Source organism: Lynx canadensis, chromosome A2 (genome assembly GCF_007474595.2).
Source record: "Lynx canadensis isolate LIC74 chromosome A2, mLynCan4.pri.v2, whole genome shotgun sequence".
NCBI lineage: Eukaryota > Metazoa > Chordata > Mammalia > Carnivora > Felidae > Lynx > Lynx canadensis.
In genome coordinates this window covers 31,942,541-31,961,362 of record NC_044304.2, presented here as the reverse complement: position 1 = coordinate 31,961,362, position 18,822 = coordinate 31,942,541, and the positions used below count along the sequence as shown (strand labels likewise).

At 48.2% G+C, this 18,822-nt stretch overlaps 1 protein-coding gene and 1 long non-coding RNA gene across 2 annotated transcripts in view; both read left to right on the top strand.

Annotated features, from left to right (window-relative positions):
• Positions 1-18,822, top strand: part of ADAMTS9 (ADAM metallopeptidase with thrombospondin type 1 motif 9) — a 162,072-nt gene that overhangs the window by 127,064 nt on the left and 16,186 nt on the right. Inside the window, exons 31-37 of the mRNA XM_030307173.1 lie at positions 10,208-10,381; positions 14,311-14,505; positions 15,570-15,702; positions 16,248-16,342; positions 16,458-16,552; positions 16,645-16,778; positions 18,570-18,661. Coding sequence (XP_030163033.1) covers positions 10,208-10,381; positions 14,311-14,505; positions 15,570-15,702; positions 16,248-16,342; positions 16,458-16,552; positions 16,645-16,778; positions 18,570-18,661 — 918 coding nt within the window. The remainder of the gene's footprint in view (positions 1-10,207; positions 10,382-14,310; positions 14,506-15,569; positions 15,703-16,247; positions 16,343-16,457; positions 16,553-16,644; positions 16,779-18,569; positions 18,662-18,822) is intronic.
• LOC115508451 lies at positions 724-10,180 on the top strand. The gene is made up of 3 exons (XR_003967013.1): positions 724-854; positions 2,987-2,992; positions 10,170-10,180. It is a non-coding gene; the product is annotated as an uncharacterized LOC115508451 (long non-coding RNA).

Here is an 18,822-nt window from a genome sequence, read left to right as displayed (position 1 = left end):
TCCTTCCTTTTTATGGCTATTATATTCCTTTGTATGTATACACATTTTTTTTTTTTATTCATTCACCCATCGATGGACACCTCAGTTGCTTCCATGCCTTGGCTGTTGTAAATAATGCTGCTGGGGGGAGCAGATAGGTTTTCAAGTTAGGGGTTTTATTTGCTTCAGATGAATACCCAGAAGTGGAATTGCAGGATCATAGGGTGGTTCTCCTTTTACTTTTTTGAGGAACCTCCATACTGTTTTCCATAGAGTCTGCACTGATCTGCTTTCCCACCAACAATGCCCAGGGGTTCCCTCTCCTCCAGATCCTCACCAACACCTGCTATGTTTTGTCTTTTTGCTAATAGCCATTGTGAGGCGATACCTCCTTGCGGTTTTGATATGCATTTCCCCAATGATTAGCGATGTTGAGCACCTTTTCATGTATCTGTTGGCCATCTGCATGTTTTCTTTTGAGAAATGTCTGTTCGGGTCCTTTGCCCATTTTTAGTTTGATGCATTCCCACCTGTTTATTTTTGCTTTTGACATCTTTGCTTTTGGTGTCATGTTCAAAACAAGTATGGCCAAGACCAGTGTCAGGGATCTTACCCCCTATGTCTTCTTCCAGGAATTTTATGTGTTTAGGGCTTTCAGGGTCAAGTCTTTAATCCATTTTGCCCTAACTTTTGGGTCTGCTGTAAGATAGGAGTTCAGTTTCATTGTTTTGCACGTGTCTGTCCAGTTTCCCCAACACCATTTGTTGAAGAGACGGTCTTTTCTCCATTGCATACTCTTGGCTCCTTTGTCGTAAATTAATTGACCGTATATGTGTGACTTTACTTCTGGGCCCTCTATTCTGTTTCATTGATCTGTGTGTTTCTTTTAATGCCAGCACCATGTTGCTTTAATTATTGTAATTTTGTAATATAGTTTGAAATCAAAGAGGGTGATGCTTGAGCTGTGTTCTCCTTTCTCAAGATGGCTTTAGTTTTTCAGGGTCTTTTGTGGGTCCATACACAGTTTAGGATTGTTTCTTCCACCTTTTGGAATTTGGATAAGGATTGCCTTAAAATCTCTAGATTGCTTTGCATAGTGCGGACATTTTCAGAGTACTAATACTTAGAGCTGGTGAGCACAGAAGATCTTTTCATTTATTGGTGTCATTTTTGATTTCTTTTATCAGTGTCTTATAGCTTTCAATGTACAGGTCTTACACCTCCATGGTTTAATTTCTCCCTGAGTGGTGTTTTTTGTTTTTTTTTTTTTTTCTTTTTGATGCGGTCTTGAATGGGACTGTTTTCTTACAGCTGCATGTTTAACCCATGTGGAGATCAGCCTTCCTCCCGGTCCTTCCCTCTCCCTCACCCTCCTGATGGACTGCTTCCATTGTCTGCCATCATGCCTTTTCTTTAGGACTCTCATTCTCTCTGTCTACTCAGGTTTTTTTGCTTGTTTTCCTTCCGTATTTTTTTTCTTTCACCAGAGGATGGTGGGGAGGAATGGCTAAGGCAGTTAAATTTCAAGTTAATTGCACTGGAGCCACACAGGTTATTGGGATCCCCAGAGACTACGGAATTCTGCAGTCCAGTTCATATCTCAACACTACTACTGTTCAGCCATGTGACTTCGAACAAGGATGCTTGATTTCTCTGATTCTTGGGTTTGCCACCTGTAGAATGGGGATAATAACAACTACACAGAGTTGTGAGAAAATGAGAGATAATAGAGTGGTTTGGGGGTTGACACTATCAGATATGGAAGGAAGAAAGGGCTTCCTGACCTCTCGCCCCCTCAGTGTTACCTCTTGATTCTCTTTTGGTCTTGTTTCAGACCCACCCCTGCCTGCTTTCTCCTTCTCCCTCTTCATCTCGCGCCAGACTCGACCCTGTGTAACTGTTCCAAGGAACAGAAAGTAAGAGAGTGTGCTGAAATGAATCTAAGCTGACTGCTCACGCTTTAGCCAACTTTCAGAAATGCTCCAGCCAATCAGGGAAATGCAAGCTCCATTTACAATTCCTTCTGAATTCCAAAGAATAGAAACCTCGCCAAATATGCACTGAGGAAGTCCTGCCTCTGATTGTATAAAATATGCTTAGAAATGTACATCTTTGCCTGCGCTCTGAAGACGGATCTTTTAACATCCTGCTTTAAATATTGCTGTCAAGCTCCACGTAAGAACAGAACACCTAAGGAGCTAGCCTGACCTGTGGCCGTATTTAAAAGTTAGAGATTAACCATTCTCACAAAGAGAACAGAATCTTTAAGCAGTGGGAAAAGCAGATGCTTACAGTTACCCACCTGCAACCGTGCTTTCTCACCCGTCTGAACCCAAAGCGGAAAGTTTGAGAAAGGTGGACCTGGGTGGTAAGAGAGGATAGAGGCCTAGGGGGGTGCCCTCACGTGACACTGAATTGGCAGAGCGAGGCTTGGGGCAGCTGGAGGAGAGAGAAGACCCGTCCAAAGCCTTTGTTCCTCCTACGCACAGCATGCTGGTGGCCCTCTTAGAATGTCCTCACAGCCACAACACTAAGAGTGAGTGTTCATAGCAACTGGGCAACCACCTTAATAGGCCAGATCTCCCTTTCTGATTGCGTGCCCGCAGTCCTTGTGTGTGCCTAGGAAAGTTCTGCTGTAATCATTCATTGTCCCTAGTTTCATGATCAAAGTTATCCTTGTTAAACAGCAGATCGGACAGCACAGCACCCTTCAGACTCCCCTCTCTCATGCCCTCACCCCTCTCTCATGCCTACTTCCCTTCCCACCTACTCCCTCTTCCACCATCTTCCCTCAGACCTGCTTTGACTTGGTTCCCATCCACGAGTGACACCTCAACCTGATGTCAGTGAGGATGCCAAGGTCCAGCCTCACAGCCGAGACCCTTGGCACCCACCTCAGAGCCGTCCTTGGCACCCACCTCAGAGCTCTTGTTTGCCTGCTGAGTGTGCATTTTTCCCTCTTGCCTCCCCCTTGTGGATTGTCAAAGCCCACTTGTTTGGGGGCAAGATGTGTGTCATGCTAGGCACGTAGGGAACGGCAGCCCCCTCATTTTGACAAATAATCCAGGTGTCCACCTTGAGGAGCACAGGTTCTGCATAACCGCAACAGTAGGATCATCGGGTACGCTTTTCTCAGTCATACAGGTTGCACACTGCACAACTCTGGGGGTACCATTCCCATAGGTTACAATACGAGGGACATCCCACAGACTTACACAGTTCAGTGGTCGATACTGATGATAAAAATAATACATCTTTTTGTTTATTAAGCTAGGGACCAAGCTCTATATTGAGTGTTTTTTATGGAAGACCTCACTTAACCTTTCCATAACTCTCTAACGAAGTAATTAAGTTTTTATCCTCACTTAAAGATGAGGAAACTTGAGGCTCAGATAGATTAATTCATCCAAGTTCATGCATTCAGTAAGTAATAAGGCTGGGATTTGAAGCTTGGAAGCCTGACTTCTGGAACACGCGCTCTGAATCTTTATATTCTCCTCCCTCCCGTGCCAGCATTCATCTGAGGCAAATTATTTTATTTCCTTCTTAATGGCTTGTCTAGCCTCTCACGGAAGCCAGAGTTGGCATAAAGTCCAATTCCCTTTATTGGGTGAGCACCCCCCCCCCACCTCCTTCAGAACATGGAATGCTTGGTCCACTGGGTTGGCAGTCCGCCCCTAAGCCAGTGGGGTCAGTCTTGATGGTGATGGAGCGTCTCACTGGGCCTCCTTTGTTGGGAGGCCTGGTACCTACACAGCAGGGAAGAAGCACCCGTGTGCCTTCAGGATACCATAAGAGTAGAGCCTGGACTTTTAGATATAAGGCGATGGGGCGCCTGGGTGGCTCAGTCGGTTAAGCATCCGACTTCAGCTCGGGTCATGATCTCGCCGTCTGTGAGTTCGGGCCCCGCGTCGGGCTCTGTGCTGACAGCTCAGAGCCTGGAGCCTGTTTCGGATTCTGTGTCTCCCTCTCTCTCTGACCCTCCCCCGTTCATGCCATCTCTCCCTGTCTCAAAAATAAATAAAGGTTAAAAAAATAATAATAATAATAGATATAAGGCGAGACAATTAGAGAAGAGACAAATGCTGTATCCAGACACGACTCCAGGTTTTTAATATCACCTGCCAACTTGGGGCCAGGTATTGGACCTTTCCAAGCTCAGTTTTACTCACTTTAGAATTATAATGCCCATGAGGCTGTGGGGGGTGGGGGGGGGGTGACTTTTTCATTGTTTTGAAAATTATCACGATGATGTTACTTAATAGCATCCTAATGATTTTACTTACTAGTATTATAATCTGACATATGAATTTCCTTATAGCTGCAGAGGTCTCAATCGAGTTTGAATTGGGTGTGGGTTATGCATCTCTTAGCATTAAGGAACAAATTTTCCAGGACTTGCAAGTATTCTTTTGTTCACCTCTACCCAGAGTATTCTCTTCATCCCTAGTGCCTCTGCGTCACAAGGAGGCTGCCCTGCTCCTTCGCTCACCTCGGTCACCTCTGCCCACTCTTCAGGCTACTTCTCAGAAGCCCTCACTGATCACACCTCCCCACCAATAACTGCGTGAGACTACCCTCCTCTCAGCTCTCCTGGCACCCCGAAAATACTCTGCTCTAGAAGTTAGCACTCTGAATTGTGGTTGCCTGATTTCCTTGTCTACAGTATCACCCGTTTGAGGTCAGAGAGTTTGTTCGCCAGAGTTTTCCTCAGCATTGAGCATAGTACCCACAGCACTGAACACACTTGTTGAATAAACGCGGACAGCGGGACCAAAAAAAGTTGGAAGGAAGGAAAGAAAGGAAGGAGGGAGGAAGGAAGGCAAGGAGAAGGGAGGGAGGAGGAGGGAGAGAGGCGGGAGGGAAGACATTTATATATCAATACCTTCCTAAGTCCTCAGAATCATGACATTCTAAAATGTCATTTAAAACAGTCAAGCAGACTGTGTTTTTCCTGTAAGAACAGATAGTTTATTTTCTTGCCACACTGCCACGGACATGCTATGCTCTGACATGTCTGGCCTTCGCAGAGCTTCCCACCCCGTGGCTCTTTGGCCCAGTGCAGAGACTTGGACCGTGTGCTCTCATACATATTAGGATTCCACGGGCTTTTATTGAGATCAACTGCAGAATGATTCCCAAGTTTACCCCCTTAGCCCAGAAAAGTTAGAAAACGGCAGGCCTCTGGTCAACCTGTTGCAAAGATTTTACGAAGTTTGCAATAGGGTATGTGGACAAGGGCCAGATATTAACTCTATATGATTCCTTCCCTCGTTACTTTGCTGAAGAAATCTTTACCCGGCACCTACCAAACGCTGGGGTCTGGGCATCGGGGACGCAGTAGGGACAGCGACATCGCTGTGGGGGATTGACTGACCGGTGGGAGAGACGGAAAGCGAGCAAACAAACATGTTCTGTGAAGTTGCCGAGTGTGAACCGTGCTGTGACGGAAAGAAGCAAGGCACTGAGATACAGACAAAGAATGACAGGCCAGTCCTACCTGCTTTAGGGTGGTCGGAGGTGAAGGGCAGGGGAAGATGATTCCAGGTGGAAGGAAGAGGACAGGGTCCAGCCCAGACAAAAGTGCAGCATGGCGGGAGCAGAGCAAGTGAAGGACCAGAAGGCTGAAACAAGACTGGACCTGCGGGAGCACCCCAATTAGGATTCGTAGGCCAGGGCCAACGTTTGGGTTCTCCCCCAAGCAGTGTAGGAGGCTAACAAGTGCCTTCATGACCTGGCCACTGCCCGCCTTCGGAAATTCCCATCTCCATTCGAACCGAGTCTCAGCCCCAAACTGCGGTGGTCGGTCCGCAGCCCGGCTTCCCCACAGACATTCGCCTCCAGCCTCCATGCACGCTGAGCCCTGTCCTGAGAATGTCCCCTTCTCCTCCTTGCCTGGCTAACCCATCTCTTCATCCACTGCTTGGGCACCCTTTCGGCACCATGGGAATTCTAGACCCTCGCCCTTACTCCTCTCTTGCTGTCACAGTTGTGGAACACCTTTGGTGGCTTCTTTTCGCCATCCTGCTCTGTTATGAAACCCGCACCTGCTCCTCTGGCCATACGAGGCATCCCTAAGTGTTGAATGCCAATGGTCACCAGGTAGCCGGCTGTCCTGGCATATGGACAGCAAGCTGGGAGTAGCAGCCACCTGGGTGTCATAACAGAGAGGGAACATGAGTAGGAAGATGTCAGGGCTGTATCCCAGGGCCCAGCACAGAACTCGGTCCCCCTGCAAATATTGGTTGAATGAGTGAATAACTTGGAAGTTATCAAATATCTCCATAGTCCTATTTCTGCCTTTTTCCCTTATAAATATACTGTTTGGGGGCAAGAATGTCCCAACTCCACACACCTGACTTTAAAATGAGCTTTGAGAAAGAACCCATTAGTAATTTGAAGACTGCTTTTTTTTCTTTTTTAATTTAAAGCATCGTTAGAAATTGATTCGTAATTACTGTGCCTTATCACATAAAACTCTGCAGAGTATACGCAAAACACTGTGCCATCAAGGTCCCCACTTGTTGTGTCACTCGTCTGTCCACACGCTGTCTGACAATGGTAGTCTTGCATTGGAAACGACTTTGTCCGTGAACAAAATCGACAGCCTTAAAAGGTAGAGCATGTAAATATGAAATGATTTTTTTTTTCCTACCCATGGTTAGGGCATCTCATGAAGAAGTGTAAAGCAACTTCATTACCATATTTAAGGAAAGGCAGTTTCTACTCCCTGTGTTAAAGGACCCTCTTTAGACCATTACCCTATGGCCAACCTACCTGGTTAAACAAAATAGTACCTTAAAAGTTTACGGTAGCTCTTCCTCACTCTCAAATGTCGACAGCTATTTTCCTCCTGTTAATCTCAGCACATTTAAAGGCATATGTAGCCTGCAGGGCGATGAGCAAGCTACCCAGTTTAGCGCAGCCCTGTGACCCATGGCTTGATGAATTGTAGTTATTTCTCAGAGCTGTAACGAGAGTCGAGAAAACCTTTTGGAAGTGAAAATGAGGCTAGTTGAACTTTCTGGCTGTTTTTAGAACATAGAACATAGAACATAGAAAGAGTCCTTAATTCTGGGTTTGGTGGGCAGTGATATTCCCAAAAGCTGATAAAATTCAGGAGCTTGGGTGGGTTTGCTTTCTGTGCCCCCAGCCCCCGTGCTCTAGTTAGGACCCCAAGAGAAAAGCCTTGCCAGGTGACTTTCAGAGCTGCTGTTGACTAATTCCAACGCCCTGGACGAGTCACTTATTTACCTAGCTTAATTTTTCTAAAAGCAATGTTCATAAGGTCTCCCAACTAACTCCCTTCACCGTCGGCAAAAGAGTTTTCATGGTAGTTAACCTTTCCTGGACACCAAGGCAGAAGCCCTTAAAAAGCAAATATGTGTCTAGAAGTCCTTGCATTTCTATTGAAACTGTTACTTATTGACACAGATTAGAGCCCGAGGGATTAATGAAGAAGACACTGGAAGGTTTAGTCCAGTTTGGGCCGCTCAGTAATCAGGATCTGAGTCGCCTAAGTCCTGATTTTCTAAGGAATTACTTTTTCTCCAGCCAGTTAAGTGTTTCTTCTGCATTTGTATACACATCACAGATTAACCATGGCTTTGTTTTGCTTTTGAACATTCAGTGGCTCTGTAACTCATTTGGGATTTTGTGTGTGTGTGTGTGTGTGTGTGTGTGTGTGAATAAACAAAAGTGTTATTACTTCACACTAGTACCCAGGACACTCCAGAGGAACAGAAAACCCCAAGCTAGGGTTGACCTAGGGAACGGGGCTCAACCAGCCTCCCAGACCCTTTGAAGTGATTTGCTCATCTGCCCTCATCACCTCAGAGAACTTTCAATTCATATTTGTGCCCCAGAAAAATTCAAATGACTCCACATTCTAGACGTGGAGGTTCGCTTCCAAGCAGCAGAAGCTATGAGTTAAGTTTGCAAATGATAAGGGGCTAGCAGGACACATCGCATATCCCTTTTACTTCCTAAAAGAACAAAGTGGCTCACAAAAGGCGCGGGGTATCCCAGATGACCCAGCATTTCTACTCCTGGGGTACACCCCGAAGAATTGAAATCACATGTTCAAACTTGGACGTGAGTGTTCATAGCACCATTCATAATGGCCACGAGGTGGAAACAACCCAATGTCCGTTGTCATTTGAATGACCACAATGTGGTATAGCCACCCAACAGATGGTTATTCAGCCACAGAAAGGAAGAAAGTACAGATACATGCTACAACATGGGTTGACCTTGAAAGCAGCGGGCTGAGTGAAGAAGCCAGTCACAAAAGGCTGCGTATTGTATGATGCCATTCATATGAAACAGCCAGAACAGGCAAACCCGTATAGACAGAGAGCAGCTTGGTGGTTGCACGGGCCGGGGGTGGGGGGGGGGGGGGCGGGCGGTTGGGGAAGCAAGGAGTGACTGACTGTTTCATGGGTACAGCGTTTCCTTTTCAGGTGATGAAAATGTTCTGGAAGCACATAGGGATGACGATCTTACGACGTTGCAGATGATTAAATGCCACTGAATTGCACACTTTAAAATGATTGAAGTGATCAATGTTAGGTTAGGTTAGGTGTATTTTACTGGCAAAAAAAGCAAGGCACAAGACATATCTGCCAAGACTTTTCAGAGTCAGATTGGAGTCCAAACTGAAATGCGTGTGGGACAAGGCAGGTAATCAAAGGGAAAGAGGTGTGAGAGGAGAAAAAGATAGGTGGGGGTCCATGGGTCTCCCTAAATAGACTTAAAAAAAATTTTTTTATGTTTATTTATTTTTGAAAGAGAGAGAGAGAGAGAGAGAGAGTGCAAGAGAGCAAGTGGGGGAGGGGCAGAGAGAGAGGGAGACACATACTCGGAAGCAGCTCCAGGCTCGGAGCTGTCAGCACAGAGCCCGACGCGGGGCTTGAACCCACGAACCACGAGGCAATGACCTGAGCTGAAGTTGGGTGCTTAACCGACAGAGCCACCCCGGCGCCCCCTAAATAGACTTTTGAGAAGAGAAAGTTTAAAAGATACCATGCTACCCACAACTCTCGGTTGTTGTTAATGAGTTAGCTAAGGCCCAGGGGCTAAAGGACGCGTAATCCCTGGTGTGAAGGAAACACGAGTCCCCAGATTAGCTCACCGTGGATCTCCAAGGTGGTTTACAGTCTTGAAATGCTGGGACACAATAGATGCTTTAGATAGGACGGGCTTTGGGAAACCTTTAGCACACAGATAACCAGGTTAAACTTCAAAGGTGGGTGTGCTGTTGGTTAAAGCGAAAAAGATAGGGAGCTTGCGGACAGCATAGAGAGGGTCCTGGAACAGCACGTACTGCTTACTCTGTTTTCCTCACTTGGTGGATGGGAATAAAAAGATGTGTCCCATCTAACTCACAAAGAGTTGTTTGATCTGGGACAAGGCATTTCGGCTACGTCCCAGTTTCTCCATCTGAAAAATGGAGATTGCAGTAATCTTTAAGTCTTAGCTGTCTCTGTCCTCAACGTCTGTCTTTGCTGCTAAAATATAAGCTCCTCTCTGAGGGCTGTGTGGCGCGTGTCCGTTCTTGTTGACCCAGGACCCATCACAGGCGCTGATGCTAGGAACTTGGTGAATATTTCCCAAGTGAATGAGGGATGAGAGCCCTTCATCCTGGAGGAGAAAACGCAGTCAGTTGGGGGTGGGAGGGGGGGGTGGTGGGGAAGGTGTCACAGTAAAGCAAAGCCTCTCAAGTCCCGGAAGGGGGACGATTTGGGAGAAATGAAATTTGTCCTTCATGCTCCCCTGGAGTCGACAACTAGGACACGAGGCTGTGGTCTGCAAATTGGTGTGTGTAGTCGTAAGATAAAATGGGCCACCTGGACACGTAACAACTTCCCTGACTCTCCAGGTATTTAGACACCGTTCGATAATCATTTAGCTGTAAGTTTTAAAGAGAGTCCATGTTTGTGTGAGTAAAGCCATCAAGCCGTAAGGTCCTTTCCAAACCTGACATTCGTTCATTCATGCTTCCATTCCTTCCCTCCAATAGCCACTTATCAAACACTTATCGCTGTGCCAGGAACAGTGTTGGGAATAAGTGGGATAAGACAATGAGTCCTCTGATCATGCCTCCCCTCAGAGGCCTCACATTCCTAAAGGGTAGACAAGACAGGAAAATAAGTCACCACAAAAACAGCATATAATAAGCCATTTATTAGCTTTCCTTATCAACACCTGTTCTGTCTGTCACGAACAGTGCACCAAGACGTGTGGCGAGGGCTCCAGGTACCGCAAGGTGGTGTGTTTGGATGTGGACAAAGGCACTGAGGTTCACGGCCTACGCTGCGACATGAGCAAGCGGCCTGCAGACCGGGAGAGCTGTAGTTTGCAGCCCTGCGAGTATGTTTGGATCACAGGAGAATGGTCAGAGGTACGTCCCAGGGATTCTGTAACCACCTTCAGGACAGCGACGGCCTGAAGGCAACAGAGTGACCTCTGGGTAGGAACGGGGGAGACTGGGACCCACCTGCCAGTTCCACCTGCTGGGGCTAGACCACTTCCCCCCATGTGCAAGGTAGGAGGATGCCTGAGATGACCTCTCGGTTCCCCTCAGTCCTGTGACTCCCCTTGATGTCCTGTTGGTATGATAAAGGAGGAATTATCACAGGGCCTGCTAGTTCATGTGATGCCTGTTGGTGTCTGAAGAGAGTTAACATAAGAATATGCTCTTCGCGTCGGGGAGACAACAGGGAATGGCAGAGACTGTGACAAACGAGCACGTCCCGTGTGATGGGAGCAGGCTCCCTCCCTCTCCAGCAGAGGCCATGCAGAAATGTGGGTCCGGTGCTACCAGACCTGAGTTTTCAAGGAGGACAAAAATCTGAACTTTTATGTGGGGTCTCCTAACTTTAAAACGTGGACTCCAATTTTTTATTTGAAAACGTTATGTGGGGTGAAGCAAATGCTTCCGTGGGCCAGATACGGGCTGCCTCTTTGACAACCTCTGATCCAGAGGAACCAAATGATTTTCCAAAGTATTCAAGGGATCAATTTTTTTCTTCTCTTCTTTTGCCCACAATGCCTAATCTAGAAACTTTTTATTATTAATAGACCAAACACGATCACATTGTTTTCAAACCTCATAACACTTCTTAAATTTATTTATTTAAATTCAAATTAGTTGATGTACAGTGTAGTCTTGATTTCAGGAGTAGAATTTGTGATTCATCCCTTACATATGGCCCCCAGGGCTCATCCCAACAAGTGGCCTCCCTAATGCACGTCCCCCATCTAGCCCATCCCCCACCCACCTCCCCTCCAGCAGCCCCTCAGTTTGTTCTCTGTATTTAAGAGTCTCTTATGGTTTACTTCCTTCTCTGCCTCATAATATTTTCAAAGACTGAAAGACCTCTAACATCCAAACAGTTGTCATTTGCCCAAAAGGAGTTAGAGGTTTCGGAATTACCTGGGCTCATAGCAAAGTTTCACAGGGCAATGGTCTCACATTTTCAATAGGAGGAATATTTGCATGCAGATGATATGTGTGTTGGGTAGTGAATGCTTCCTTCACTGTAGCTGGCCTAGAGTCCTTTCTAACTATGTCTCCCCGTCCTTCTTCTCTTTGCTCCATTGACTTTTGCCTCCCCTTCCTCACCCAGGGGACATCTGGCAATGTCTGGAGACATTTTTGGTTGTCACAAGTGGAGGAAGTGGGATGCTACCGGCATCTAGTGGGTAGAGGTCAGGGATGCTGCTAAATCTCCTAGAGTATGTGGGACAGCCCTCCCCCACCCAGCCACCCCTGCCCCCCCCCCCACACACACACACAACAGAGAGCTATCTGGCCCAGATAGCCATGGTGCTGAAGTTGAGAAACCCTCCTTTACCCCGACTCTGCATGTTCTCCGACTCTTAAAGAGTGGAAGGGAGATGTGGTCCAAATCATTAGGAAGTACATTTACCATTGGCTAGCCAGGAACCTGGGAGTCCAGATGCTTGCTCAAAATAGTCCTTGACTTTGGGTTTGAGGCATAGGTTCCAACCCATCCAGATTCCAAGGAGGGTCTGGGGGAAGGCGTCTGGAGAGGGCTCCTCTCTTCTCTTCAACTCACTTCTCCCTGGTCCTCGTCAGGTGTGGTCCATAACTTCTGGTTCTCAGGTCCGTAACTGCCTGGTTCCCCACCAGGCAGGGAAAAGCCTCTCTTGCTCCTCAGGCCTCTGAGCTCTCTGAGCTCTCCTCTCTGCCTCCTGGAGGCCTCCTCTTATTAGTTTCTGGCTTACTTCTTGGTCGTTCATCTCTCTGGAGTTTCTACACTTATCACACTGCAAACATTGGCCTCTTCACTTTTCATCTTAGCCAGTCTTTTGTGTGTTGTTATTATTATGCTAGAAGCATTGCGATCTAAGACTGAGTCATGTGACTCCTATAGCTTTATTTTAACCTTAATCTTAACCCCCAACAGATGAGACTTGGAGAAGATCCAAATCTTCTCCAAAAAAAAAAAAAAAAAAGTCTTCAGTATTTCTGCAAATTCTCAAGTGTATCGTGGATTAAAAACTCTGGAAACTTATAGCAAAGTGGAGAAGGGTTGGAGATAGGACCTCACATGGATGCAAGGCCCACTGGACCAGAAATCCCTCTAGAAAAGCTTCTGGAAAAGTTCAAGAGCCACAGCAAGCCATGCCTTCTCTCTAGGACCTCTGTCCCCTGGAGAGTTGAGTGCTTTTCTCTGAGCTCTCCTTGAATTTGAGCAGGCCTGGGCCAGATGGGAAAAGAGCACCCCATCACCCCTGGCTCATCATGTATTTCTCGGCTTAGGCCTGAAGTGCATCATTAATGCAAGGAGCGCACATTCGTACCATTTCATCCTGCTTTGCTGTTATTTTCACATTAGAAAAGTAATATATGCTCATAATGAAGCAAGCACATGACCCCCCCCAGGGCATGGAGAGTCAAGAGTAAGAGCTTCCCTGCCTCCTTCCTCCCCGCCAGTCCCCCTCCTCCCTCCCAGCCTAGACAGACCCAGCATTGGCTGGCGATCTGCCCACACACGAAACACCCCAGACCAGCCTCACCCTCCCCGGGCCTGGCCTCTGCTGGCTCTTCAAGCATTTGAACAGTGGCAGCCGAAGAAGGAAGAAACATGCACAACATTTCCAGGTCTCGAGCCATCTGAAAAGGAAGGACGAGGGATGCTCCGTGTGCCTCTGGCTGGGCCTGTCACCCTCCTGCCTCCAGGACCTCTTCAAGAGGTATCTTCTCCCTGGAACAGGTAGTTATAGGAGACGAAAGCCACGTGGCTAAAAGCACCAGCTCAGGAGATGTTAGGAAAGAATGACACTGTGGCTTTTAATAGCTAGTGAGACCTCATGGATGCGCCCCCTGGAGAAAGCAGACCACACCACTTGCTGCGGACTGGGTCGGGGGTTCATCCAGGACGCCTCCGGCAACCTTTGGTCTAGAGAATCCTGATCCTCTCGCTTAATTTTATGTGACACCTTCCCAGGGGATGGCCGCTTATCTGACCACATTGTCTAAAAAACACCATCAAAACTAAATTCACTACAATGCACTTTTATTTTCTAAATATATTGTATCAAGTGCTTAGCGTGGGAGGTTGAACCTACTTCAACATGGCGTCAATAACCAATTAGGTGTCTCATCACAGGAAGGATCTTGGACACTAGTAAGACGTCCTCTCTCTCTCCTTTGGCGTGTTGTTTGCATATTTGTAAATGCCGTGTAATGATGGTCAAAAGGTAAAGTGACTGCCTGATCTGGTTAGATAGGCAAAGAGATAGGAGAGCAGAAGGGTGACATTATCGGTCCAGATGTATGGGCAGGGAGAGCAAAGAGAGAAGGAGATTGAGTGCGGGGCAGACGGGAAAGGAAAACGAACGGAGCAGGAAAGGAAAACTGTGCCCAAGTCCCCTTTTGGCTAAGTGCTTGGGTTTCACCTGTAACTCAGGTGAGCTGTGACACGCCCTCCTCCCATCCCCCATGGCCACATCTCCAGTTTGGAGAAGCATGTGCAGTGGGGCTATGGGGAGCGTCTAAATGGAACCAGGGACAGCTGGAGCCTCCTCCCCTCCTCCCCTCCTCCCCTTGAAATCCAAAGCAAGGGCTCAGGGCGCCTCATCCCGCAGCGGGGGCCACACTAGATCCCCGAAGGCGACTTTTAGGGTTGTCTGTCCGCGGTGCGCTCGGGGCCTGCCGCTTGCAATGCACAAACAAGCTAATAAAGTGAGAGCTCTCTGCAGCGTCGTCCGGGGTCAACGTTGGATGTGGGGGTCAGGGGCCTATTGTGGGCTGCCCCCAGGCGCTGCTCCAGCCTCTCCTCCCACCCCCTGTTTTCCCAGTGCTCAGTGACCTGTGGAAAGGGCTACAGACAAAGGCTCGTCTCCTGTAGCGAGATTTACACCGGGAAGGAGAATTATGAGTACAGCTACCAAACGGCCGTCAACTGCCCGGGCACTCAGCCCCCCAGCGTCCATCCGTGCTACCTGAGGGAGTGCCCTGTGTCGGCCAGCTGGAGAGTCGGCAACTGGGGCAGCGTAAGTAGACTGTTGGGTGATCAAATGGGAAAGCTTTGGGATCCCAGACTTCATCTTAGACATGTCCTGCCTCGGCCGTCCCAAGGGATCCTCCTTCCGGGAGGGATGCTGGGAAGACACTGGCGTTAGCACCTCGAGGTGGGCTGATGGGAAGAGAAGGTTCTCTTCTCGTTCGGCAGGGTGGCCAAACCCAGAGCTTAGAGCACGGGCTCCGAAGCCAGACACCCGCCCTGTGAATCCTGGCCCTCCTACTTGCCAGTTGAATGAGAGGTGCAACGCTTCTGTGTCTCTGTTTCCTCATCTGCAAAATGGGTGGTGGTGAAGAAGGGACAAGTTAATATGTAAACAGCTCATAGATCATAATAGCACACTTCACGTTATGCTTTTTTTACCACGATGTTTTTTCCACACCAGCTCCCGGAACTCTGTCACCTAGTAAGAGTTACAGAAGAGTTCATTGTTGCTTCCGCGGTTAGGAAGTCAGCAGACTCTAGTCCCTCTTCAACGGGAGTATTTCACTGCATTAGGCATACAATAAGCACGAACATTTAAAATTGCGACTGTCCTTGGAGTATTGCCACCACCCCCTGGCTCCTGCCTACTAGGTTCTCAGTGTGGCCAAGCGATGAGACAAAGTACAGGATCCGTTGAAAGGGGTTAGGGTTTGAATCCTGGCTCTACCATGACCTTGAACAAGTTTCTTGACATTTGGGCCCCAATCTCCTCTCTGTAAAAATAGAATAATGGGAGTACTAGCTCAGAAAATTTTTGTAAGGCTTAAATGAGAAAATTACATATCGTATATATATGTCATATATATAAGTATATATGTTATGCATGTAAATATAAATACACAGGTAAGATACACGCATATATGAACATGGATGTATAATGCTTAGCACAGAGACTGCTCCACTGTAAGTGTTGCACCTACGTCAGCACTTGTTTTCAGCAGCCTAGGGTCTGAAATGACACCTCGGACGTGGAGCTGTGAGCCCCGCGTCCCTAGACCCCAAGCCTCCCGGGTTCCGGGGCTGCATCACTGACTCTGGTCTGCCTTCCAGTGCTCAGTGTCCTGTGGTGTGGGAGTGACACACAGATCTGTGCAGTGTTTAACCAACGAGGACCAGCCCAGCCACTTATGCCCTGCCGACCTGAAGCCAGAAGAAAGGAAAACTTGTCACAATATCTATAACTGTAAGTGGGCCAGCTGAAGCCCTTTCTCCGGAGCACGAAGACCAGGGTTTCCTTGTTCGTTTGCCCACCCTCATTGGAAATAGAGAATTTATAAGATAAATATATAGTGCTGGGGATGAAATGCACAGCGTGAAAACCACAGTCAACACTGCCGTATGCTACGTTTGGAAGTCGCGAAGAGAGTAGATCCTAAAAGTTCTCATCAAAAAGAAAAAAAAAACATTTTTATACATCTATCTGTTGGAAATGATGGATGTTAACTAAACTTAGTGTAACTATTCACAATCTGTAGGAGTCAAGCCACTATGCTCTATGCCTTAAAGCTATACACTGCTATAGGTCAGTTACCTCTCCATAAAACTCAAAGGAAAAAAAAAAAACATTTACCCCCAAAAAGGGAAAGAATTTATTCTAAGGAAACTATCCCCACCCCCCGCCTTTTCAAGCTGCAAAGTGTTAGTGTGAACGGTATCATCCATTCCCCAGGCAGACAGCGGGGGGATCCGGGAGCATCACACTCCATTTGTACGTTTCGTGGTTTCTAGGTGAGTTACCCCAGAACTGCAAGGAGGTAAAGAGACTGAAAGGTGCCACTGAAGACGGTGAATACTTTCTGCTCATCACGGGAAAGCTCCTGAAGGTGAACGATGGATATCAGTCATTATTTCTAGAGTGATTGGAGAGTGAGTCGCCCTGGGTCCCATGGTCTCACCTCTGAGCTGCTCTTCCTAGGTTATCTCTGGCCTCTCTTTCAGATATTCTGTGCAGGGATGCAGTCTGACCACCCCAAAGAGTTCATAACCCTGGTCCACGGTGACTCAGAAAACTTCTCCGAGGTATACGGGCACAGGTAGGAGCGTTCGGGCTCGGAAGGGCACAGACAGCTGGAGATGCCCCGGAAGTAGCTGCCATCCTCACCAGAACATTCTCTCTGTGACGTAGGCTGCACAACCCAACCGAATGTCCCTACAACGGGAGCCGACAGGATGACTGCCAGTGTCGGAAGGACTACACGGCAGCTGGGTTTTCCAGCTTCCAGAAAATCAGAATAGACCTGACCACGATGCAGATAATAAGTAAGTCCGGTAGAATGTCACGGAGAAGGGGACGTGCTCATTCCTCTCCCCATTCAGCCAGCGCACTGCACTCCGCACACTGGCCGGGGGCAAGGCTCTGAGATGCTGCGGGGGAACGAGATGGGTTGCCTTGCCATCCAGCGACGACAGCTGGGGTCCAAGCTGCATGAGGGCGGGGTTGGCTCCTTTCCGTTTTACTGCTGTACAGCGAGTCCCTGGAAGGTGCCTTGCCCAGGGTGGAGCTCCCGTCAGATTTGTGAGAAACGAACGCGTGGAGTAGGTGAAGGCCACTAAAAGGGGACCACTGCAGTGGGGGGAGTCAGGACGGCATCCCCCAAAATATGACACTGAACCTCACATCTTAAGGTCAAGTAGCAGTTAGCCAGGCACAGGGTATCGGCGTGGGGAAAGGAAGGGTAGTAGCAGAAGCTTTGAAGGGAGAAGACAGAGCAGCTGCATGCCTTAAAGAGATTCTCATGGAATCTTCCATTCCCCCAACCGCCTCCCCCCCGCACAGTGCACACACATGCAGGGGGACACAGCTAATTTTATCCAGTTGTCAATTTACAGAAGAAAAGCGGACCACGGGCTTGCCTCTTGTAACCAGCCTCCACGCGAGCTGATTTCATCCTGCAGCCAACACTGCCTTTTCGTAGGGACGTTAATCACAGGCGTGGTTGTAGATAGCTGAACGATCCAAACGTGTTCCCTCGAATAGAGGAAAAACAGAGATAATGAATAATTAATTTTTGCTCATTACCGTTGCTCCCGTAATATTGCATCGCTTTCCCCTCGAGGTGGATGAAACTTGATTTGTACCAAGCTACTTTTTATCGCCTTCCGCGAGCCTGATGGGGGCTCAAGGCAGAGAGTCTGCAGTTTTTCCACTTAGAAAAACACTCCAGCTGAGACTCGGGGCTTCGGTGTGCTGTGGCCACAAGGGCCCCTCTCTTTGCGGGACAGGGAGCTCAGACTTCCTTCCCACTGGAGCTCGGTTAACTGTAGAAAGATGAAGGGCTCTTGCTGTTCCCGAAAGGCAAGGCGGAGAGGTAAAAGTGGCCTCTCCTTCCACCAGCGATGGCTTTTGCGAGATCCTTGCTTCGACTCCTCCTGCTCTGTGTAGAGCTGCTCTCCGGAGCTATGAAGAGGTTAAAAACACAAGCATTGTTTTCATTGGATTTTTTTTTTGAAACTCCAAGGTAGCCCCAAACTTGAGAAACTGCCATTAATACTTTCAAGATGAGGGTTCTAACTGCGCCACATTTTGGCAGGCATAGTGCATTGGCCATGGGAGGGCAGCTAAAGCCCCAGGAAGTAACTCCTAAGTAGCTGGAGATACTTTTGTAGCCGATTTCTTCCCATCCTTACAGCTGGGAGGCTGTACGCAGGAGACTCACAGCCATCCAGTGACGCTTACCTTTAATGGACGTGATTCACGTATTTATTTATGTGAGAATCGATTCCAAAGTCATCTTAAACCCCCCTTTTGGCTTCCAAAGTCATCTTAAACCCCCCTTTTGGCTTCGCTCCCATGGAGAGACCGTGCAGATAAAACCCAGGGAGCGAGGCTCTTGAACCACAGATCCAAGGGGGAAAGCAGTGCACATCTGGATCTGTTGCACATCTGGATCTGTTTGCTCACTAATGACACTTCGGGTATTTTTTTTCTCTCCTCTCTCCCTCTTACTCTTTCTCTCACTATCCTTCTTCCCTCCCGCCTCCCTGTGACTGTCCTCCCTTCTGTACCTTTTCGGACTTCTCTCTTCTCTCCCTTTCTGCAAAACCCCGCAGCCACTGACTTGCAGTTTGCCCGGACCAGCGAAGGACACCCTGTCCCTTTTGCCACAGCCGGGGACTGCTACAGTGCTGCCAAGTGCCCGCAGGTATGTGCTAAGGGCTCCCCCCACCGAGGACCCACGTCCCACCGTGCCCGCAGGGGACCCCTGGCTGCTTCTGCTCCCGGGAATACAGTTAGAACAGCTGCTCTGGAGGGCAGTTTGGCCCCCTGCAGGAAGTCTCAGAGATGCTCCGAGCTACTCATCTA